General features: G+C 56.5%; 2 protein-coding genes across 2 annotated transcripts in view; both read right to left on the bottom strand.

Moving 5' to 3' along the window:
- ARHGAP19 (Rho GTPase activating protein 19) overlaps positions 1 to 7000 on the bottom strand; it is a 28274-nt gene extending 21274 nt beyond the window's left edge. Inside the window, exon 1 of the mRNA XM_026102907.2 lies at positions 6919 to 7000. Within this exon, the coding sequence (XP_025958692.2) occupies positions 6919 to 6989 (71 nt within the window). The 5' untranslated portion in view covers positions 6990 to 7000. The remainder of the gene's footprint in view (positions 1 to 6918) is intronic.
- A 3034-nt stretch (positions 7001 to 10034) lies between these two features.
- Positions 10035 to 23507, bottom strand: RRP12 (ribosomal RNA processing 12 homolog). The gene is made up of 34 exons (XM_026102914.2): positions 23307 to 23507; positions 22076 to 22311; positions 21889 to 21972; positions 21568 to 21644; positions 21268 to 21373; positions 20930 to 21046; positions 20669 to 20807; positions 20200 to 20327; positions 19743 to 19841; positions 19575 to 19666; positions 19378 to 19489; positions 19056 to 19153; positions 18784 to 18898; positions 18361 to 18503; positions 17451 to 17572; positions 17239 to 17303; positions 16983 to 17145; positions 16653 to 16807; positions 15989 to 16056; positions 15714 to 15807; positions 15187 to 15345; positions 14989 to 15069; positions 14804 to 14909; positions 14462 to 14569; positions 14046 to 14203; positions 13564 to 13655; positions 13245 to 13400; positions 12904 to 13070; positions 12667 to 12783; positions 12270 to 12319; positions 11883 to 11961; positions 11550 to 11617; positions 11104 to 11186; positions 10035 to 10882 (listed from the first exon to the last, which is right to left on the bottom strand). Exons 1-34 carry the CDS (start codon positions 23443 to 23445, stop codon positions 10780 to 10782), a joined length of 3879 nt encoding a protein of 1292 aa, XP_025958699.1. The 5' UTR covers positions 23446 to 23507; the 3' UTR covers positions 10035 to 10779.
- Between the last annotated feature and the right edge of the window lie 53 nt (positions 23508 to 23560).

The raw sequence follows: 23560 nt of genomic DNA, 5'->3' as shown, positions 1-23560 counted from the left end.
GGAACCTCAGTCACAGCTGGGGACTCCGCTGTGCTCCATGCTGTACTAACACAGAACAAAGGCAATGCCCTATCTTTAGAGGGCTGATAGCTAAATCTGAAATGAATGTTGGAGGGACAGAAAAGAGGAGGACTCCCAAGAGAAGAGGCAGCACTATCAGTCAGCATGACGGATAGAACTGAACTCCATCAGCTTTTCTATAGACACTATTAAAAAGGAGGGCAAGGAAGGACAAGAAAAATAATCAGGTCACACTGCAGACATTTAGAAGAAATTCAGCATCTGTGTGAGGGGCAACATGGGACTAAGCACAAAGGAGCTGGTTTGAAAGCTATCAGGCAGACAGAGACGGCTGGGATGCAGGGCTGAGGAAGTCAGAGCGGAGCTCCAGGCTCTGGCTGGGAGCTGCCGGCAAGGCAGAGACAATAGGCCAAGCGCAGCATCTGGCCAGCAGTGCCCAGGGAACCGGAGGAGGCCAGGCAGAACCACAGCAACAGGGCCAGGGGCTGTGCAGCCGCATCCTGACCAAGAGAAGGATGAAGCTGTCACAGCCTGAGAAATCCCCGCAGACACTTAGGTGAAGGATTTGTCCATGCAGAAACTGTATCAGCATGGCTTTCCCTGCTCCAGTTTAGAATCATGCCAGGTCTTTTTTTGCTTTATTTTACTAAGTTAAGCAACTTTGTGAATAACTGCACCATAGTTCTGAGTTTTTTTTCCAAACATTACTTGGCAGCACAGGCTATCAGCCCTGAATGCTGTGTTTCACATCTAGGATAGGGATTTGTGCCTTGCAGAATTACCCACTACAATTTTTGACTATTAAGTCAAACTAACAAACTGTGAGGATTCCTCCTCTTCCTGCGAACCCTAACACCTTTTTTTGTATAATCTAAAATCCTTTACTGAATGTGTGCCTATGAACTCTTGCCAACTGACCTCTCTTCAACTTCATTCTTATCCCAAGTAGGAAAATTTCTTCCCACTTTTGGCCTTTTTGCTCACATGCTTCTGTTATATCCCCAAAGCATGCCAAGACTGAGAAGAGCTGCCTGCTGGTGCACTCAGGCTCTCACACTGCAGCAGTACAGTATGGGTACTGTCCAAGCACCCACAGTTATAACATTCCCTTACTCTCCTTATTTTTCAATGTCTTTAACTTCTTCACTTCCTAGTTTTGGGTGCACTGGAAGTCAGGTAGAGGTATGCTCCTGTCCTGCCTTTGCCTCCTCAGCCTCTGACATTCAGAAATCACTGCATGCACCTCTGATTCAGTCACCCTTATACTTGAGGATAAGAGCCTCAGGGCATCCTTAAAAAGCAGGGAAAAAGTGAATTTCCGAGACACATGGATGAACAAAGATACACCATGTTGCTGCTTCTCAGTCTAGTAGCTCCCAGCTGGTGCCCAGACAGAGCAGAATTACCATCTATAGAGAGCAGCCCCAAAACAATCAGGTTTACTTCCAACATAAAAAATTGAGCAGTCACACAAAAACAGCACAGCAAAACTAACAAGCTCTTGTAACAATTAGTCTGAGCTCATACGGATGCATGCAGGATAATGCTGCTGTGCACATAAACAGATCCCTTTCTAGCACGTCGTACCTGTTGATAACAGGTGCCTTTATCTATATGCATTACACAGTTTGCTGGAACTCCATTTGTCAATTCGGAAATGCCTCTGTAGCCCCGACTAGCCAATTGCATCATGTTCAGTGCAAATGAGAAAATTTAAGGTGGCTAAAAACATTTGTAAAATGAGGCATGGAGAAACAGACAGTATTATGAAGATATGCAGTATCATGATAAACCTAACTCTAAGGCTCACTGACAGGATCAGCTTGACCGGAGGACAACCCTAATGCAAGGGGGCTGGCATGGCTAGTCCACTGTTACTTGATATTTCAGGAAAATAAACCTGTTTGTATTCACACGGTATTACCTATCAAGCTGTCGGAACTCAGAAAACTCAGCTAGGAAGGAAGGATGTCTTCACCCAGCCCTTGCCCTTCCACAAGATGATAATCACTCAACATCAGTAGCACCAACTTATGCCAAAAACAAGTTCAGGAATCCCATCCCACAGCCAACTGTCAGTTCTTGGGCAGGGCACTATGATTTCAGCATAACATGCTGTGGGACTCACAGGCTGGCATTTGGACTGGTGCAGTGTTTCCTTGACCAGGGGGATACCAAGACAGGTCAAGACCTACCATCAGCTCCCAATGGTGCTGCTTGGTGAGATTTTGTGGTCACAGCCTGGCAAATACTGAGAACAAAAGTATTCGGGAAGCCACAGCAATTTTGTTTGTTACAGTTCTGTAATTCCAAAAAACTCCTCAGCAATTCCACAAAGCAGGTCCTTAGCTCTGTGAGTGCAATGGGCAAGCCTCATGTTTGCACATATATTTCATATCATGGCTATGCTTGCTAAGGATGAGAGCACATCAAATCCCTTGTCATCAGAAATCCTCTGCAGACACCATTGAGTATGTCAGAGGCCACATCCCAGGTTCCAGATGTGTAAACTTTCACAAGCTGGAATTGCAATGAGGCACACCTGGATGCATGCCAGCATTTAAATAAGCTGGTGACATCTGGTCAGGGCTGCCGAGGCACACAGATGAACAGGCTAGGCCAGCCACAGAGCAGCACGGCATGCAATACCAGAGAGGGGTACATGAAGCAGCCCAATTAACTCACCAAACATGCTTGGGTGCAACTGAACAGAACGGGTGTAGTGCTTTTGAAGAGGACTTGGGCAGGCTACAATGTCACAGACTGGAACCTTGTGTAGAGATACCAAAATTCATATGCAAATAACTGTACTGTCACTTTATGCAATGCTCCCATACAGATCAGAAACTGCTTCAGTTCTTCGTCCCACCAGGCCATCTCTGAATTCATCCGATATCTCCGCAGAGCCCAGGGAGCGCTGACAAATTTGTGTGCTGATCAGGAGACCACGCAGGAGAACGAGGAGTGACATGTGTGAGAGAGGAGAACTTCAGGCACCAGTGGGAGTTTATGAAGGATGTTCCTTGAAAGGCTTTCCGCTCTCCAAGGCACGACCAGCCATAGCGCGCTTATCTGCTGCTCTGTGACAGCTCGCAAGCAGGCTGAAAGAATGCCCATATGGAACTCCCAAACCATAAAGCTACATTTCAACATCAAGTCTGAACTCCAGCAAAAGAAAAAGGGAAACTAATGCCGGGTCCCTTGAGAACTTCCTGCCTCTGAAGATCAGAGCTGCCACATTACCACTCAAGAAGAAAGGATGTTTTGGCTGGACTCCAAATTATTAGAGCTTTATAGGCCAAAAGCAAACACATTAAAAGTTCTCATGAGCCAGCTGGCAGGCAATTATTTAAGTGGATTATCACATTCTCCACTATCTACAGTTTCTGAAGAATTTTATGAGGGAACCCTAGATAGTTTAATTGCAATTACCTAGCCTAGAGGTGAGAAAAGCCATGAGCCAGGGAGGAAGGCTTTCGCATCTCAGAGAAAAGGGCCCAGCCTCTTGTCAGAGGTTGCCACTACTGTCACTGTTATAATAGTAACAGTGTAATGAGTTACCAGGAAGAGAGGACAGGGAACAACCCTAGACCTGCAAACCTTTGAAACAAGTGGTGGGCCAAATTTATCACAACAAGGGGCTGCTGTTCTTCCCATTTTTTTCCTCAAGTTGACTCCGAAACACCTGCAACTTGGGACTGCATACCCCAAAGTCAGTCCACAGACTAAGTTTGGTGAAAGCCTGCTACTTCTACATAAAAGCAGCATAGAAAGACCATGCCTGAGCACAACAGAGCATATAAGAGAAAGGGTTTCAGCTTCCTTTTCTTGCCTCTGGTCAGAGAGCACGTGAAAATCCTGAAGGAACCTACAGAAAGGGATAACTCTGAAATCAGTTAGTGGAAAATACAAGGCCTCAGCTGTGACCAGACTCCATGCACCAGAAGCCTGATGCAGTCTACAGAGGGACACTGTTTTGCTGAGGAACTTGACTTCAGAGCGACCATTAAATATTAGCCATCATTTCCATGTTGCCCTGTCTCCCTCCCTTCTGTTTGTGCGACTTACTAAACCATCATGTACTGAAGACCGCTGTTCTTTGGACCAAGGAATCTGATTTCCAGAGTATAGTGTCTGGCACAAGGGAGTTTTAGTTTCAAACCAAACTGAGTGCGCAGGCACCTTTAAAGCAGCCTTAACGAAGCCTGGTGACATTTTCATATGTATGTAAACGTGCACACTGCAACAAGGCAATGACCAGGCTGGCAGTGAGACCCAGACACTGCTTTGGAACATGTGGGCAAGCAACGCTCCCCCTTCACGCAAACAGACAATACGCCGAAGTGTAGCAGAACAAGGATTCTGTTGTCCAAGCCCATCCAGGCCCTGGATGGGAACAAGAGGGGGTGTTACATGCAGACATACAAAGATACTGCAAATGCAAGCTAGTCTGGATGTGCGCCTGACAGGGCTGGACAGAGCAGAGGATATACAACTCTAGGTCTCAAAGATTTTAATGAGAGCTGTGGAAAAGGGAATAGTTGAATAACATCGTCCCCTGCTTCAGGCTATCTTCTGAGAAAAAGTAGCCATCTGTTCAGACTTGGCTTTAATACCCAAATCAACTAGTTTTTCCTGTGTAACCCTAGCAAATCACTTTGACTTTTTGCCATTAAGTCATGTTTGCAGTGAACATATTTCTATTTGCAGTAAAACATAGATGGCATTTGCATCTCCTTTCATCGCCTGTTTAAGATGTAAGCTCTTATTGTCCAGTTCAGTGACACTCTTCTCCAGGCATTTTAGCAAGATGCTTTTTTCTAGCACATCCTGCCTTCCAGGCCCACAGCTCCTTCCCTCCCACTCCTCTCACCACTGTCATATGAGACGGCCAACACAAACACCAAGTGCCTGGCAAAGCGTTCAGGCACTGCTTGACTCACACATCAAATGCATTCAAACAGACAGATGTTCCTTTTTTGGAATTGAGCACTCGGGCACACTGCAGTCATCGTTCTCAGTTATGAAGAGCCAGGCAGAGGTTAGAGAGACCACAAATAGAAGAGACATCCACACAAATCATCTTTTGTCATGTTCAGTAACATTTGGTAAGGAGGTTGAGACAACCAGCTTTCAATCTCGAAGTCAGCATGCTGCAAGGCCACATGCACAGCATGTAGGCTTTACTAGCTAACTTGCACTTCCCTCCAGATAAGAGGAAATGGGGCAGGAAATAAGGTTATAGCAGGTTTTGTTTGTTTTAAATACTTTGTGGTGGTAGGCCTGCAAAGCAAGAGATGAATTTGCTAGTAGTATCTGTGGGTGACAAAGTGCTGGAGTAAAACTTGTACTTCAGGCTTTGCTTTAACACAAATGCTTGTGAAAGGGTAAGTATAGCTGGGAGATTACATCCCAAAGGCGACTGTCAACACACAGCAAAGAAACTCAATCATTCAGACTGATCCAGGACACATTTAAAATGCTTTACCCAAAAGAGTGCTCCAAGCATCGCTTGCACAAAGTGTACTTATCCCTCTGCCAGGTTCAGCATTTTAGGCACTCCCTGCTCAAGTGTGCTGAGCACAGAGTGCTTTGTCCCCCCTACCACAGCAATGCTCAGCCCCCCCCCTCTGGGGGCCACAGCAGGTCCTCCAGGTGATAAGCACAGCAAGTGCCATCAGATATGGGTCCCACTCCACAGAGAACAGGACAGCACCACTGGGATTCAGGCTGGGCACCAAGCATCACCCTTCAGACAATTTATTTCACAAGTCCACATGAATTACCAGTCAAGGAAAACTCAGCCTGCTCCACCTCACCACACATACTGGGGGCAGGATATTACCGCCTTTCAGCAGTAATCCCGGAGTGTTGTTCCAGTGAGGTGCTCGTATATTCGCCACTATTTTATTGGCAGCTATCACAAAAAGTTTAAACGTATAAAAGTATGTGACAAAGGTGAATCATGCTGACCTTACAGAGTACCTATTTGGAAATTCAGAGTAACACATGCAGAGTGGACAAAGCACGGGAGAAAGAGGCTTAGCTGTGAAACAAGTCTATATAGTGCCATCATCCTACCAAACCCTGCAACTGCCAAGCACTCAGCATTAGGTCTCACTTCGCAGCTGCAGGAGAAATGAGCCAGCCCAGCCACAGCACGCCTCGTGCCTCTGCAGGCAAGGAGCAACTGCATCAAAGCTGGAGCAGAGCCGCAAGGTGGGCTTTCGCCTTTGATAACTTGTGTAGAGACACACTTCCCTAGGGGAATAGTCTTCCTGCCTATGGGTAGGTGGTTTAGAGCACAGCCTTACAAGGTGATATCCCCCCCTGCAATGCACCACAGCGATGCTGCGGTAAGCACTGCCCAGCTGCTCGGGCTGATCCCACAGGAACGGGGGGACTGCAGCACCGAGGTCCCGCGGCGAGGGAGCCCGAGTGCAGCAAGCCAACACGGAGGCTCACACAGGGGGCCCAGCCCGAGCCTGTCCCGCAGGACGAGCGGGGCAGCTGGCGACAAGCACGGCCCATCCCCAAGGGGCTGCCCGGTGCAGCAGGGACACGCGCGGGGGACAGGCAACGACACCGCGCTACCCCCGGCGAGGGGAGCAGCTGCAGCAACACCGGGGCGGGGGCGGGCGAGGAATGGCGGCATCCCGGCGCACGGGGAAGCGCCGCAATGGGCGGGCCGAGGGAGAGACGCGCCTGCCCGCCAGCAACCGCTGCCACCAGGACGCTGCCTGCAGCCGGCCAGGCCGCGAGCGAGGCAGCGGCAGGGTCGGGGCCAGGCAAGGGCGGCGCGGCGAGCGGCCGTTGCTGTAACCAAGAAACTAGAGAGGGGAGGAATGAGGGGGGGCCACGAAACGTGCCGGTGCCCGGGGACGGCGCCGCTCCTACCTGCCGCCGCGCCGCTCACCGGGCGCCCGCGCTCCCGCCGCCATCTCATACCTGCCGCCCCGCCTCCCCATTGGCCCGCCGCACCACCCCCTCGGCCCCGCCCCTGCCGGCCATCGGCTCGCCATTGGCTGCGGCCGGCGCCGCCCCACCGCCATTGGTCGGTTCGAACGGGCAACGGCCGATCCGCGTGCACGGCGGGGGAGGGCAACGGCCGCCCACCGCCGCCGCCGCGCTAGGCATGCCGGGAGTTGTAGGCTGCCGTGCCCAGGGCCAGGTCAGGCTTCCCCCCCCCCCCAAACGCGTGCTCGGTGAAAATTAATTTAATTTTAAAATTAATTTAATTTAGAATTAAACTGTCAGGAGCAGGAAGGAAGCAGGTTGGTTTCTTCCCTTGCGTGGGGAAGTAGCTACCTTGCCCTCAGCCAGGGTCCCTGGACCCCTGCACACTCTCTCCAACGGGATTTGCACTAGGCACAATCACGAAAAGGAAAAAGAAAAACAAAAATTTTTTAGGAACAAAAAGGGAAACTGCAGACCAGAGTGCTGAGGGGACTAGAAATTAAACTGACTTTTTTTTTTTATTGACTGGATTTTAGCTGGAGCAGTCCCATGGCATTTTCATCCTCCACACTTAATTATCTTACTGACAATCATTTTAGGATAAACACCAAGGTTCCTTTTACACTGCTGGGAGGGTTTTCCTATTCCTGCACCTGGGTGCATGTGAATCCTGACTTGTGCACCGGGGAGACCGCTCCAAGGGGGCACCCGGGGGACCAGGGCTCAGCTGCCCGCGCGGGATGCTGCGTGGGCACGTAACCCGGGCAGTTAGCATCTCATCACGCTTGCTAGGGCAAAAAAAATGATGATTTCCACCTCCTCCTCCAGATTTTGAGCCTCACCACGCTCGGGAGGGCAGTGGTGGCTCCCCCAGCACCTGCTGCGGCAGCAGCACTGTGCCAGCCCCGAGGTTGCCTGGCCAAGCTGCCAGCTGCAACCTGGAAACCTCCCCCTTTACAGGTGCCATCTGCAAGTCCAAGAGCCCCTGGTGGCATTTCCCTCCACAAATGTAACTGATAATGCCGTCAGTACGCACAGCAGCCTGTGGAAAGCAGTTCCACGGTTTAACTGCGCGCTGCATGAAAAAATAGCTCTCAGCTCACCTGCCCCTGCCACCTCCCCCTTCCGTGGGATGCCCCTTGTTCTTACCCCATAAAAGGCCCCAAACACCCCTTCCCCACCGCCCTCACACAGTTGTGTGGACCTCCCTCAGACCCCTGCAGCAGCTACACAGTCCTCTCCAGCGCCCCATTTTGGGCCCCTCCAGGGGTATCTGCAAAGTATCTGTGTCTGGCACCTGAGGGAGGCTGGGCCCCACCCTGCCCCTCACCGTGCCCCATAGCAGGGAGCTGCTTCTGGGCTCCAGCAGGACCTGGGGATGCAGCTCTGCTCCCTGCCTGGGGCAGCTGGTGCTGGAGAGCAGGCTTGACTCGGAGCCAGCCTCCGCAGGCATGGCAATGTCTCCTCTCCTGGGTTGCTACTGTGTTACATGATTAATTAGCTGATTAACAAGATGTTGTTGCAGAAGAATCTGTTCTCTGGACACCAGCTCGGGCAACCACCATCCTCTGTGCTAATGAAACTCTTCTGTTCTGCACAGGCACACACTAATTTAAGCAACAACATGCAAATGAAGAACAATACAGTGAATAATCTGGAGCTTTTAAATGAATTAGCTACAGCCATCTCCCATCCCCATCTCCAAGGAAGAAAGAGAGAGAGAAAAGAGCAGGAAGACAGACAGCTCTGAGGGACCCGGAGCCACGTGTTACAGGTGTTGGCCAAGGTGGACCCTGGTTTTGGAGTCAGGTGTAACGATCTGCACTGGCATTTTCTGGGCAGGATGCCTTTCCCCACAAGGCTGGCTCAGTCCAGTCACTCCTGGCTGCCATTTATCTGAATTTCCTGCAATGGCACCACAGGGCACCCAAAAACACGAGCCACCACTGTCCCTGCAGCTGCAATTGGGCCTCACAGGTGACACACCACAGCTTTGGTGCAGGAGATTCAGCTGCCCATCCTCTCCCTGGCCACAGGCTGTATCTCCTTGCGGGAGCTCCCTCCAGGCTTGCAGGAAGGTGACTTGTGTCTTGTGTCTGTCCCCCCCCCCCCCCCCCCCCCATCCTGACCCTCATGGGATAGAGCAGAGGTCTCACAAAAGTGCGTGCGGACCTGAACATGGGGATGAGGCTCTGCTGGAGGCTGCCAGGGCTGCAGTCCCATCCGCTCCTGTGAGGACAGGTCCTTGCTTCCCTGGCTTGGTTTCTATCTGTAATACGGAGCTCTGCAGGCAGGGAGGACATGGCAGGGGAGTGTACCTGTGCGTGGGGAGACAGGGAAGAACCCTTCCATCTCAGGGATGTCTGTTTTCTTTTTTCTTGTTTCCTCCGCCCTGGAGTAGTTTTTGTTGGCTTAAGGCTTCCTTCCCTTGTGGGAGGAGGATTTGAGTAAGTCTAGGCTATAACAGGACAATTTCAGTGATGAACCCCCAAGGCTATGTTCTTGACCTGCTAATACTCAATACTTACACCATGGTTCAGATAACAAAAATCTTTGCTGCCAAGACTGTAGAGACTGGTGCAACACTAAAGACGATCGGGGGCAGTAACACAGGCTGCCGCACAGGACAGCCAGGACTGGACCCATATGAACACACTATTTCCAGGTAGGAATAAGAAATATAAAGCAAGTTCCAAAACTGGGGGAATGGGACCCTTCAGGTCAGCAACAGTTACTAGGTGGCAGGATTAGAGCAGCAGCACCTCTACACAACCCTGTGCACAGTGGTCCAGTGAGATCCCTGGGTGGGGAAGCAGGAAGGAGACAGTGCTCTTGGCAAGCCACAAGCAATACTAGCACAAGAGCTCCTCCCTCCACATCCAGGCTTCTAAAAGGATCTTGAAAAACAAAAAAAGCACAAAAGAGAGCCACAAAACTGGATTTGCAGCCTGCAGAAAGAAGCCTGCAGTAAGAGACTGAACAAGCACAATCCGTTTAGCTCATGACAAGATTCAGAAGCATTGTAATTCTGGCATGTAAGCTACCATGATAACAAATGACAAAGGACTAAAAGCTTTTTAATACAGAAAAAGAAAGGAAAACCAGGTATCTTCATAAATACATGTTCTTTACAGCGTGAACCATTTGCCACAGGACCTGCAGCCCAGAGCTGTTGTGTATCCACTGCCCTCAACTCCATCCTTGTTTTCTCCAGGGCACTTTTGGCCAACACTAGCAGAAGTAACTGGGTAAATATGGATGCTCAGGTCAACCTGAAGTATCTGAGCAGCTAAAAGTCCAGGACTGCTTGTGCTGTTCAGGTCCAGTTGGTGAGAAGTGGTCAGAGCAGAGGAAAGGTTCTGTCTCAGCTCTCTGCGATAAGAAAAGGGCAGCACAGACCAGCTGCAGTAGTTTCAGCCAACCAGAAAGAGTTTGCAGGGCACACAGCTCCTACGGGAAGGACGGGAGGAATCAAGGCTGGATAGGAACAGTAGGTATTTATCACTACAGAGAATTCATTACACATCACTTGCTTGCTCTCACACACGCACACACCAAACAGGGCCACTGGGCACAGTGTCAGGCAACCTGGCACCTTCCTCCCAGCATGGGAGGACAGGGTTTGGGCCGTGAGTCTGTAATGCGATGGGGTGGCTTCCCGGGGAGACTCAAACAGGCACAGGCCACCTCCTGCAGAGGAGTCTCCCCCTTATCCCCACGCGAGACCCTGTCTCCTGGTGCCCAGATGCGACAGGGTGTTGTCACTCCTCAGGCAGGTGCAGACAGAGCATCCGAGGCTCCTCAGGGGCGACGGTCCTTTGGACGGTTCCTGCGGCCAGCCTGCGCCCCTTGCTGGGCCCCCCTCATCAGGCCCTTGAACTGTCCCTGCATTTTTGCCTGTTTCCTAGGGGGAGGAAGGAACACAAAGGTTAGGTTAGCCCAGGCACCGGGCACTGCTGGCTCCTCTGCAGGCTAATGCACAGGTTTGCTCCAAGCTCTGCAAGGAGCAGCACAGAGGCCAGTGGAGAGTTCTCAGACCCCCAGGCAATTGTAACAAAGCAGAGCAGGATTGAAGCCTGGCTTTGGCCCTGTTGCCCACCCTGTGCCCTTCCCAGCTAGACTCACCTTCTGTTGAGTTTGGCCCTGTTCAGAGGGATGTAGGCATATGGGTCCAGCTGGCCCTTCTTCTTCACGTCGCCTTTGCCTTTCTGTGGGAGACAGCAGCATGGGAGAAGACGCAGCACAAGGGGAGACACCTGCACCCGTTCTGGGGCAACCCTGGCACACAGGCTGTGGTGCAGCGGGGACGCCAGCCGAGCACAAGGCCCTTAGAGCCAGATTTCCCACCCTGTGATGCAGCACCAGACCCCTGCTGCGAGCAGGCCCTGGGCACAGTGAGGGCAGGACAGTGGCAAGGACAAGATGGGCTGGAAACATTCACAGGAACCGAGTGTTTGGCGACTCCCCTTGGAGCTGAGATCCCCCAGCTTCAGCAACCCTGATGGAGCGCTTGCCCCACCAGAGGCCAAGGCATCCCTTGCCACAGCCCTGTGACCCCCTAGGGCCCTCACCTTGGATCTGTACTCTGCACCGAAGGCTGGCTCCTTGCCCAGCTGCCGGTGGATCCCAGAGCCTCCAGCTAGAAAACAAGGAATGTGCATCAGAAGGGGGTCCCAGGGCCAGGCCCAGGGTCCCCCTTCCCAGCTCCTACACAAGAAGGACCTGGGACTGAGGGAGCTGCTCCCTTTTTTGCCCCCAGCTCTTAGGTGCGAAGAGAGAAGAGAAGCAGAAAAGTGGGAAAATTTCACATGGGCAAAAAACTCAGCTCCAGCCGCTTTGCAGTAGCCCAGCGGTAACGGTACACAGTTCTGGCTCCCTGGAGAGCTGCAGACCAGGCGGCTTACCTCTGTATGGAGGGTAGGCCCCAGACTCCGTCTCCTCATCGTCTGGCTCCTCTCTAAACCGACGCTTCTGGCTTTTCTTCTGCAGAAAGAGGAAGAGGGGACCCTGCAACTGGCTTGTCCTTACTGTCCTGCCCTCCCACAGACCTGTGACCTCCATCAGGCACAAAGAGCCTCCTGCCTCCTCCCATTGGGACCCAGAAGCCTTCCACACACTCTGCGCACATCCCCCGACTCAGGCCATCCTCCCGCACCTTCTCCAAGAAGCTGCTGCTTGCCCAGTGTCCCCACCGTCCTCTCAGCCAGAACTGCATTTGCTGCAGCACAGACAGGGGCTCAGTCCAGCCGAGCCCACCCCACCACCCCCCAGACCACAAGCCCCATACTCACACTGCGAAGGCCCACTTCTTGCAGCACATCTGCCATCTCCTCATCTGCTCCTACAGCACAGGACAGCAGGGTCAGCACAGGATGCAGGTACAGGTGTGCTCCCATACTGTGCCAGCCTCTGTAGCAGGCTGCCAGGAGCAGAGTGCCTCCACCAAGTGGATATCCCACAGCACAGATGGTTGTGTCCCCTCCAACACCCTCCCCATGGTGGCGGAGACTGTCTCCCCTAGGTGCCAGCAGCCCTGGCACGGCCTTGCACCTTGTAGCACAAGGCCACGCCAAGCCCTGCCACCTCCACCACCTTCCCCCAAGCTCCCACGTGTGGGTGGGCAGGAAAAAAAAAAACAGAGAGAACCAGAACAAGAGTAGTTTGGTCACCTGCTAGCCCAGGCAGTACCTTTGGCTTCAGTATCGTACACCTCCTCTTTCTCCTCTTGGATGATCAGGCGCCCATCCTCAGACACCTGGAAGTCGTGGTTCACTCCTCTGGACCGCTTGGTGCCTGGCTTGGTGGCTGCACACAGAGACAGGTCAGGGGCTGGGGCAGAGCCCACCCACTGGGGGGTTGTACGGCAAGGCCCCAGTGCATCGTGCCAGCTCCCACCGCAGCCGCATGCAGGGCCGTGCTCCTCACCCAGTACCCGCTGGGACACGTTGGGGTCCAGGAAGTTGAGGGGCTCATCCTCTTCCCCTTCTTTCAGCCAGGCCTGGCCCCTCTGCCATGACTGCTTCTTCCACTCCTTGCCCCGGTGCTCCTCCTCTTCCTCCTCGTCCTCCGAGTCAGCTAGGATCTCCTCAATGCTAGGCAAGAGGCAGAGAGGATGACAAAAAGAACAACCCAAGCCCTGGTGCCCTGCCTGCTCCCTGGCACACGGGAAGTCTTGCTCCAGAGATGCCACCAGTATCTCTAAAGGCATCAGCTGAGAGGATCCAGCACCAGACCCTCTGGCAGGGCTGCTCTGGGTCCACCTTTACCTGTCTCCTCTGGGCTGTGGTGGTGCCTCCTCTTCATCCGCGTCTGCTGCTGCCTGCCTCAGGGCACGCTGCTTGCGGCTCCGGGCTTCGGCCTTGCGGATGTTCACCAGCACCTTGTGGTACTCGGCCGGCAGCAGCCCCTGCACCAGCTCGAAGCTGAGCAGGGCACAGAGAGCAATCACTGCCCAAGCTCCCCACAACGCGCAGGACAGCACCACCTCCTCCCATACCACTTCCCAGGGAACTCCCTCACTGCCTCCCAGCGCTGCTCCAAAGAGTTGTGGGGTGGCCCAGGGCCCCTCCAGCATCCTCAGCTCACCCAAACTTGCGGATGAACTTGGTGAAGAGGTTGCGCAGCTTCATGCGGAAGTGACGTCTCATGTCATCCGAAAGGTTCCCCACGGCCTCCAGCTGCCAGGACAGAGAAATCCTCAAGCTCAGAGCACCCCTGCCCAAGGCACTCAATCTCCCACCCTGCCACTGCACAGCCTTCTTGGCCTTGCTCACCCCACCAGCTCAGCACCCTGCTGCCATCTGCTAGTACCCATTGCTGCCCCAGGCACAGGCACAGGGAAGACTCCCTGATGGCAGAGCTGGGTCATGGGGAGGCTCCGGCAGATCCATGCCAGCATGCAGGAGAAGGGCTTCCTCACGGCCTTCTCAGCCACTGGTATCAGGGTTGGGCCCTCAGCTCCCAGGCAGAAGCAGGATACAGCTGGGGATGTCCCTGGGGATACCAGTCCCAAGGCAGCCCAAGGCTCTGCTCTGCTATCGCCCCAGGTGCCCACACTGGGGTCTCACCATCGTCTGGACGTGCTTGGCGAGCAGTTTGGCATCGACGAGCAGCAGCACGACCTTGAGGAAGCCCAGGGCTGCCTTCACCACGTCCCGCGTGCGAGAGCCCAGCAGCAGGCACACGTTCTGCAGGAGCTGCTCCACCACACTCAGCCCCATGTGATCTGCAACCGCAGCAGAGCTCAGCCAGGGCCGGCCTCTTCCCAGCATCCACCTTGTCCCACTGCCTGGGACAGTGCCCTCGCCAGCAGACCTAAAAGTGCCTGCACCAGCCCCGCCAGCAGCGCTGGGCACAGGCCAGAGCCCTGGTGCCCGGCACAGGAGGGGGGCTAGCCCCAAGAGCCTGGGGGGCTCTCAGACAGCAAACCCCGCTCTGTGGGGCAGTGCTGCCCCAGCACCCCAGTCCTCCTGCCCACGCTCACCTTTGAACTCGAAGAAGAGGCGGGTGAGTGCCAGGACTGTGCAGCTGATCATGGTGACCGAGCCCGTGAGCCCCGCGTAAACCAGGAGCAGAAACCGCTGCATGGCCTCTGCAAGAGGGACGCAACTCAGGGCCCTGCTCTTCCCGTGCCCAGTGGCCTTTCTGGCCCATCTCAGCAGGCAGGTGCTTCTCTCCACGCCCAGCAACCTCAGCACCAGCCCCCAGCATCAGGGCTCCGCTCTCTGCATGCGAGCGGGGTGCTGGGCATGGGTCCGACTTCCCTCGGGGCCGAGCGAGCAGAGTGGGGGTTGCAGAGCTGCCAGGAGCTGTGGCAGCAGCTCACCAGGGGGGGTGGGCCCGAAGCGGATGAAGGCATGCCCCATCTCCACCAGCAGCAGGTAGGCATTCTTGCGGGCCCCCACTGACACCTCCTTGGTGCACAGGATCACCTGCAGGCACAGATGCACGTCAAAACCCTGCTGCTGCCCCTGCGGCAGAACTGGCCAGGCCCCCCTGGTGCATGCTCACCTCTGGGACCAGGGCGGTGACAAAGGGCTCGTGCTCTGCTGAAAGCTGCTTCACGATGTGGAACAGGCACTTCAGCCGGGGCTGGGGAGAGAAACCGCCCAGCGCTTAGACCAGGGGCACACACCCGGCTGCCCTCGCAGCCCTCCCTGTCCCCTCCTCACGGTAGCTGAGCTCTGTCCCAGCAGCCCTTGTTCTCACCCTCTTGGCCGGAGACGCTGCGCTCTTGAGCGAGTCCAGCAGCGTTGCCTGCAGATCCTCCAGGTGTGAGTGGACGAAGGCCTGGCAGGGAGCATGGGGGGCAGCACACACCTCCTCCAGCACACGGTATGCCTTCTTCTGCACGCTGTGCTCCTTGCTCTGCAGGGACAACCACCGTGCCGTGTCCATCAGGGCAGCCCCTGAGCACAGCGTCTTTAGGGACCACTGCAACACCCTACCCCACTCAGCAGAGACCTATCCTGCAGCCCCTGCTCAGCCTGACAGCAGCACAGCTCCAAGCTGGCGGCAAGCAGGCCCCAGTGGGCACAGCCGCAGCCCCATCCTGCTTCTCCAGCAGACCAGGAGGACAGAGTGGTCTGGACCAGCCGTGTGTGCCCCCGGCCTCATCCTAACCTGCCACCTGGTTTGCATGTGGGCTGGAGGAGCATCACCCACCACCTCCCTCCTTTGTGGGGAAGGTGTCCTGATTCTCCCCTTGTACCTGTGAGGGCCGGGAGCCAACTCACCTGGAGGGAAGGCTGGATAGTGCGATACAGGGAGCCCAGGGACTGCTCATCAGCGTAGGGTGCCATCGCCACGATCAGATCCAGGATGGAGAGTCTGAAGCAGAGAGATGATTAGCAGGTCACTAATGCTCTCCCACAATGCTGGGACTCCACCTGCGAGCCTGGTTTGGTGCAGGACAGCAGCACTTCCCCATGGGACAGTACAAATGCTCTAATGCTGCCTGGCTGGAGGAAGCCATCAGCTTTACCCATTAGCCCCAGCCCCTGGGTGTTACCTGGCAAACTCTGAGCTTTCGGCACTGGTCAGCTTCTCACTGGCTTTCTGCAGGAACCCGCACACCATCTGCGGGACAGGCACATAGTCAGCGGTGCTCCCCCTCCTGCCCCCACATGCATTTAGGCTCAAGGCTGGGAGCTCTGCAGCACAGCTGCGATCTGCACCGTGATGGGTGCCCCAACTTTGGTCTCACTTCCCTGGTGCCCACCACCCTACTCCTCTGCCCTGAGCCTGAGGGGCCCTGCAGAACTCCCTGTGGTAATGCGACTGCCATGCTACAACCCCACGAGCAAACTGGCAAAACAACAACTCAGGCAATCCTTGCTGCAGCCCAGGAACAGGCCCAGAATGGACTGGAGGAAGTGCTTTTTCAAGAACATGCAATCCACCCAGAGGAAGCCTTGCAACAGGACGTTGTGGAGACCCAATGCATCAGTGGGTCCAAAAGGACTGGACAAATTCAATAGGGGCTCACATATGATGCTCCCGGTTGCAGCTGCAAGCCTGGGAAAGGATTTGGACAGGGAAGGGACTGCTCTCTGCCCAGCTTGTTTCTCACTGTCTTCCCAATCATGAACTCACCAGCCCCATCAGGCTGGGTCTGGCCAGGACGTTTTGGCCCAACCAGCACAGCCACCCTCCTTTCCCCCGGCGCCCCTCACCTGCGGCTCTGTGATGGTCAGGTAAGCCCGGACAGTGTCCAGCACGGAACGGCGCTGTGCACTGCTGTCCCCGTCCTCCTCAGGCTGGCTGTACACGTTGAAGAGGATGGGCAGAAAATTCTTGGCAAAACGACCCACTTCTGCCCGCTCTGCATCTAGGGAGAGGACAACGAGCTGTGTGGATCAGTGGGGCTGTCAGACCTGACACCCCCCACAGCAGGTCACTGCAGAGGACAGGGACCACCTGCAAAGGGAGCCCCCGCTGTGCCCCATGCAGGACCCCACTCTGCCAGGAGCCCCACCACCACACTGCCAGCATCTCCCCCCAACCTGTCTCGCAGCCCTTGCTGATGAGGGTGCGCAAGGCCTGGCACACGGTGAGGCGGAGGTCAGGGCGCTCGCTGATGGCCATGCCCAGCGTGCGAGCCAGCCCCTTGAAGGCCACCACCACGTCCATGGGGCGGATGCAGAAGCCAGGCAGCAGGGTCCAGACCTGAAAGTCAAAGGAGGAAGTTGGACACCAGCACCATCCCCTCTCAGGGCACCACTAACACCCCACGGCAATGGTCCTGGCACCCCTTGTTACCTGCCACTGCAGTGTGTCATAGATCTTGGACTCCAGGCTCTTCCCAGCCTGGGCAAGCTCCAGGGCTGCAGAAGAGAGGGGGGAGATGAGCAGAGCAAAGGCAGCTAAGTCCTGCTCTGCCCCAAGAAAGGGAGGTCCCAGAGAGCACACCAGGGCTCCCAGGAGCCCAGGGCTGCAGCCTTCGGGGCCCCTGCCACACCACCCCTCCTCACCTCTGCTTCTCAGGGTGGCTGCCAAGGGCAGAAAGTAGCTGGTGAAGAAGCCAAGCCGCGCGTCCTGCACGTAGTCCCGCAGCACAGGCAGGAGCCAGCTGCGGGGGAAATCCAGCGTCTCCCTGGGGAGGGAACACGCTGGTGAGAGGAGCACGGGGCGCCACCAGCACCAGCCCCAGGGCACGGGACACCTTCACCCAGCACCAAAGCGGGGGACAGGGAGGCTCAGCAGAGTCAAACACTTCCAGCACAGCATTGGGACCAAACAGAAACATGACAGTGGCTGCAAAATTGCCAGCATGACAGACAGGGACTGACAGTTGGTCATCTCCCAGTACAAGAACTGGGAGGAAATGGAACAAGAAAGAAGGAAAGGAAGTGAGAGGATGGCACCCTGCCAAGGATGCTGCACACACCAGACATTTGCAGTGGCTCATGGAGAGGGCAGAGAAAGTGCAGATGCTCCTTCTGCTCAGGGAGCCCTGGGCTGAAAGCAGCCTGGTGCTGGGAGAGGGCTGGGGAGGCGTCGCACGCCCTCGCCCTGCTCTCAGCCCTCCCTGAGGGCAGGAGACTGGACCTGCAGCTAGGGCCATCCATTGCTGACATAGCGCAGCCGCAGGCCAGGGCCAAGCAAGGAAGCTAGAAGGGATCCTAGCCTCTGGGATGAGGAGGCAAAGGTCTGCTCAGGGCCTTCGACAGCAGTTGAGGCTGGAGGAGAGCAGGCAGCCAGGACTCCTGAGCTCCCTGTTCTGCAAAAGGTGCCCACTCCGGGCAGGTGCAAAGGGTACCGCCAAACCCTGGCAGCTAAAGAGAAAATGGTTTCCCAGCTGAAGACAAGTGTCCCCCACTACCAGGAGCTGGCGGCAGGACCTACTCCCCTGTGGCGAGGGCACTGCATGGCTGTACTCACTCCTTGCCGTCTATCTCCAGGGGCACGGCTTGCAGCAGCACCTCAGGACCCATGGCGCTCACAGCGGCCCCCACCGCCTGGTCCAGTTCAGCGGTGTAAGGGAAGTGCGGGGAGAGACGTAGGTCACACAGGGACTGGAGACACTGCGGGGACAGGGCAGGACAGTCACAGTGGCGGCACAGGGACGCTAGCCGCACTGCACATCTCTGTGCCGACTGCACACCAAGTCCCAGGGCTGTGCACACCCTCCCCATGCCCGGGCGGGATGGTAGGTGCTGCGACGGCCCCACTCTGCAGCCAGAGCGGATAACAGCCCGGACAGCAGAGCAGCCACCTCATCCAACCCTGCTCCATGCTGCAAGACACCTTGAGCTCAGCCCCATAGATGACCGCTACCTCCACACCCTTCCCAGCCTCACTCACCTTCTTCATGATGGGATGGCACTGCTTCCCACAGGACTCAAAGAAAATCTCCAGCACCAGCAGCACATCGGCCCACGCTGCATGAAAACGGTAAGTCAGGCCATCCTCCACTGCCCTGGTGAGAAAAGAAAGGGAGAAGGTGACACTGGCATGGCGCAACCCAGCGCTGGCACTGCCTGTGCCAACCAGAGCCTGCCAGCAGTGATCAGAGACCAGTCAGAGGTCAGCTGCACACATGGAGACAGCCTTTCCCACATCCCACTGCTCCTCACCTGAACATCTTGCAAAGGTAAGAGGCAGGGGCTGGGGCAGATGCAGAGATGGTGCCCAGGTCACCCATGTGGGGAGCAACACACTCACTCAGGAGGTTCTGCAATGGCAACCAAGGAAATGGGGGTTAGCAGTGGACTGTGGATCCCCCAGGACAGCGCCTAGCAGGCACAGAGGGATAAGTCCAAGCACAAAGCAGCCCACTGCCCCCAGGCAAGCCTCAAAACCCTAGATGGAGACCCCAGCCTGGCCTCCAGCAAGGGCCAAGGCAACTGTCCCCCCCAGAGCAGCAGAGCTGGGAGAGGTGCCCATGCATAGTAGTACCTCAAGGGTTTGTGCTGCAGTCGACACCACCTGGGAGTGTGGGGACAGGAAGCAGTTCATGGTGGTAGAGAAGAGACGGGGAAGATGAGCCCAGCACAGGTCCTTCTGCAGTCTGGAGGAGAGAGGCCAGGCCAGTGAGACACAGAGCCAGCTCTGCCCAGCCTCTGCTCCCTGCCCAGCAGCAGCCCATGCCATACCTGTCCAGGTTGATGTGTGCCCTCTCCATGGTGGACAGCCAGGTCACCAGCGGCTCCAGGTCATTCACGCTGGGCACGTAGTCGTACAGGGCCTGGGGAAGCAGAGGGTGGGTGTGCGCAGCGGCTGCGCCAGCCCCATCCCTCCCCGCTCCAGCACCCTGTACTCACTGTGATGATCTGGGCATTGAGCTCGGCCGGCAGGCAGGCCGGGCTGGCCTGGGCACCAAAGAGGCTGTAGAAGGCCTGCATGGCGCACGCCGTCACCAGCTGCAAAGGACACGGTGTCAGGACGGGAGGCTCTGGGGCAGATGATGGCTCCTTTGCCCACTCTGCATCCCTACCCTCAGAAAAAGCCTTGCCTGAGCTAGCCCCATGGGAAACCCTGGACCTGTTGCAAGCGTGCCCCATCTAGCCACAGCCTCCCTCTTTGATGCCAGACAGACCAGCAGACATCAGCTGCCCCAGGGGCTCCTCTGCATTTGGTTCCTGTATTTACAGGCTGCACGACTTCCCAGCCAGCAGCCAAGGTAGTCTGAGCCCTCACAGGGCACAGTCGACAGCGCTGGCACAGGGCCTGCCTTCTGCCTTCCCCGCACGGCTTTGCGCTGGGCACAGGGACACTCACCACATGGCTGAGGGTCATGACTCTGAGCAAGGTCTCGCAGCAGGTCTTCACCGTGGCTGCAGGGAAGCAGGGCAGCAGGTCCCGCAGCAGGGTTAGGACGTGCAGGGTGGTTGTGGCCTCTTTGGTACCTGCGGAAGCAGAGCAGGGCCTGAGCTCACAGCACCCTGCAGCAACAGCCCTGCCCAAGGCAAAGCCCCTGCGACAGACCTGGGGTGCACTGAACTTTCCCACTATGCTTTTTCGAAGAGCAGAGCAAGCAATGGACAGATGGCTGAGAGCCCTGCAAAACACCTCTGGTGCCTCAGCATAATTTTACACCCTCCCCAGGACCGGGAGCCCCTCACACAGCAATCCGGGGCCCTGCATGCTGCCCTGTCCCCAGAAGCCCTCATGGCCCCCTTCCTGCATGGCTACAGGGTCCTCCACGCCTCTCTGCAGGTGCAAGACCTCTTGCTCCAGTGCCCCCTACCTCCAGCTTTCTCAATCTCCCGCACGCAGAACTTGGCGGTGGATGGAGCCGCAGGGTGATGCGCAGGGGCCGCATCGCCAAACATGAACTCACTGCCCTTCAGGACGCAGCACACCCCGTGCTGAGCTGCCTTCCGAACCTGTCGGGGGGAACACGCAGACATGTGGGAATCACAGACCCCGGGAGCACAGCCAGCCCCAGAACCGAGCCCAGAGGCAACGTCATCCCTCACCCACACAGAGGGGGGCGCTGGGGACTCACCTTGGGCCTGGCGTGGACGCAGAAGCTGAGCAAGCCGTGATAGACCTGGAGGGTGACGGGGTAGCTCCACGCTGCCAAGTCCTGCTTCCGCAGCAGCGTGGCCAGGCAGGAAAGGACCTGCATGGGGAGAGCAGCGGGGATGTTAGCATCACCCCATAGGACCCCGGCCCCCAGCACTGCACCAGCCCCAAGATGAGCACCCAGCACCACCCCGCAGCAGCTGGCTGAACTCCAGCTCTCAGGCAGCCGCCTGACCCCAGACAGTGACTTGTCCCTGACCTCACAGGCACCAGGACACTGCAGAGCTGGCACTGCTGGCTGCCCCTGCATCTACTCACCCATCGGAGGGCAGAGGTGGAGTCGCTGCAGGCCTGCGAGGACAGGATACCCATAAAGGCTTTGGAGGTGTCCGAGAACTTTTTCATGAGCACAGGGCTTGGGACACTGTGGGGAGGAGGGGCAACATCAGTGGGGCATAGACTGGGCAGCTGGCAGCAGTTACACAGGGAACCACAAGACAGCCTGTCAGGGTCCAGTCCTTCCCCAAAACAGCATGGGGGGAGACAGTGCCAGCCCCTTTCCCAAAATGGGGCCGGGTGGCCTGGGCAGCTCTCCCTGCCCCTCAACTGGGGACTCACCGCTTTAGGACCAGGTTAAGCAGGTAGGCGACAGCAGCCAGCGACTCGGGGGACTCCACTGCCTCCAGCGTGGTCATCTGGGAACAGAGGAGGGGTGAGAAAGAGCATCCAGGCCAGCTCCCCCCAGCCCCACCGCAGCAGCCAGCAGAGCACCAGGAGCAGCCCAGTAGCATCTCTGCTGGTGAGGGATGCCCAGGGCCTTTCAAATGTGAGCACAGCACCTTCCACCACCAACCCTCCCAAGTGCACAGGTCACCAAGGGCACATCCGGGCTGCTGACAGCGACTCCCTCCATGCCTCCTCACCGTGACAGTCACTCACCAGCACAGCAAAGTACTCAGTCTCGCTTTCCTTGCCCCCCTGCGAGCGGATCACCTCCGTCACAGCTGCCAGCACAGCACAGATCTAAGTGAGCAGCAAGAGGAGCAGGTCAGTCCTCTTGCTGCAGCAGATCCTGACTGTCCGGGGGGGGGGGCAGCCCTACACCCAGCCCTGCTCCTTCTGGTACCTCTTTGTGAGCGGCAGAGTTGGACTCCCAGAAGCGCTGCACTTTGCTGAAGGTGACATTGGTGCAGTCACTCAGCCCACTCAGGAAGGTGCCAGAGGACTTCTCCGTGGCGGCCTCTCCGTCATCCTCCTCCTCCATGCGAAGCTGAGTGCTGTCACTCGTCCGCTCCACGCGCAGGGACCCTGACTGCAGCTCATTGTGCAGCTTTACCGCATCCACTGTCAAGTTGCTTTTCTCTGCCAGAGAAGAACAGACATACTGAGCACCATGGAGACGCATGCTAGGTCACCTCCAGGGCTCAGCAAGCCATGTTGCGCCAGTCTTGCTCTGCCACTCAGCCTGGAAATCCCTATATGCTCCATCTCTTCCACCTTTCCAGCCAGATAAACCTCGCTGGAGCTGATCTCCAGCACGTGAGACGCGACTGCTGCTTCCCCCGAAAAGAGGGGACAGAGCAATAACTCAAAAGAGCTCCTATCCCTGCAACAACAAATCAGAGCACAGTCCAGCCATCTCCTCTAAGACCCTCACAAACACACCTCAGTGTGCCAAGGTTTTAATGGCAAGACGCTCCTTCTTCCCTGTTCCACCTATCTTCAGCCTGGAGCCCTGGCGACCAGTGAGCCAGCACATGTGCTTTGCATCCCTGAGTCATGGACACCCAACCACTGTGCAACCAGCTGCAAGAGGATATCTGCATGCTGCAAGACTGGCAGTTCTTCCTTTAGGTCAGGCAGCGCTTTCTCTGCAGGAGAAATAGCTCCTTGAGCAGCCTTGCCAACAGCAGCTAGGGTGGTAAAAATCCCTTGTGGACCACGAAGCTGTGAGGTTTATCTTCTCCACGATGTGATTTGCTGAACAGGAGCCAGTATCACATTCCTGACACTCACTCTCTGCACCAGGTGCCACAGCAGCATTTACAGCCACAGTCTTACGCCTTTGCAAGCCCAAAACATTTCTGCCCCAAAGCTGCTGGGAGGTCACATTGTTGGGATGTTATTAAGTTACTTTGCCAGGAAGTTGGGTCTCCTGCCGGGCAGCAGGTCCTGGTGGCTCCAGCCAGCGCCTTGCACCGGGCTCCAGGCAGGGGGACTCACGCTCGGCCTCCCCATCCCCAGCCTGCAAACAGGCCCGGCCCGGCCCGACCCAGCGGCGCTGCCCCAGCGCCTCATTCTAACACCCGCCGCCCCCGACCCCTAGGCCCGGCCGGGCCCCGGTGCCGGCCCCTCACCCGCGGGCCGGCTGCAGAAGCGGCTGCGCGCGGCCAGGCGGTGCCGGCGGGTCTCGGGGTTGCAGTCGCTGCTATGGCCTTTCCGCCACCGCTTCAGCTTGGCGGCGGCGCCCGAGCGGAGCCGCCCGCACCGCGCCATGCTCGCCGGGCTCCACGTGTCCACCTCCCAGGCCCGCTTCCGCCCGGCCCGCGCCCGCTTCCGGCGCCCGGCGCCATTTTGAGTGAGGGCAGGGCTGCTCATGGGGCAATGGCGG

Source organism: Dromaius novaehollandiae, chromosome 6 (assembly GCF_036370855.1).
Source record: "Dromaius novaehollandiae isolate bDroNov1 chromosome 6, bDroNov1.hap1, whole genome shotgun sequence".
In the NCBI taxonomy this organism is placed as follows: Eukaryota; Metazoa; Chordata; class Aves; order Casuariiformes; family Dromaiidae; genus Dromaius; species Dromaius novaehollandiae.
This window is presented reverse-complemented; position numbering and strand designations above follow the sequence as displayed.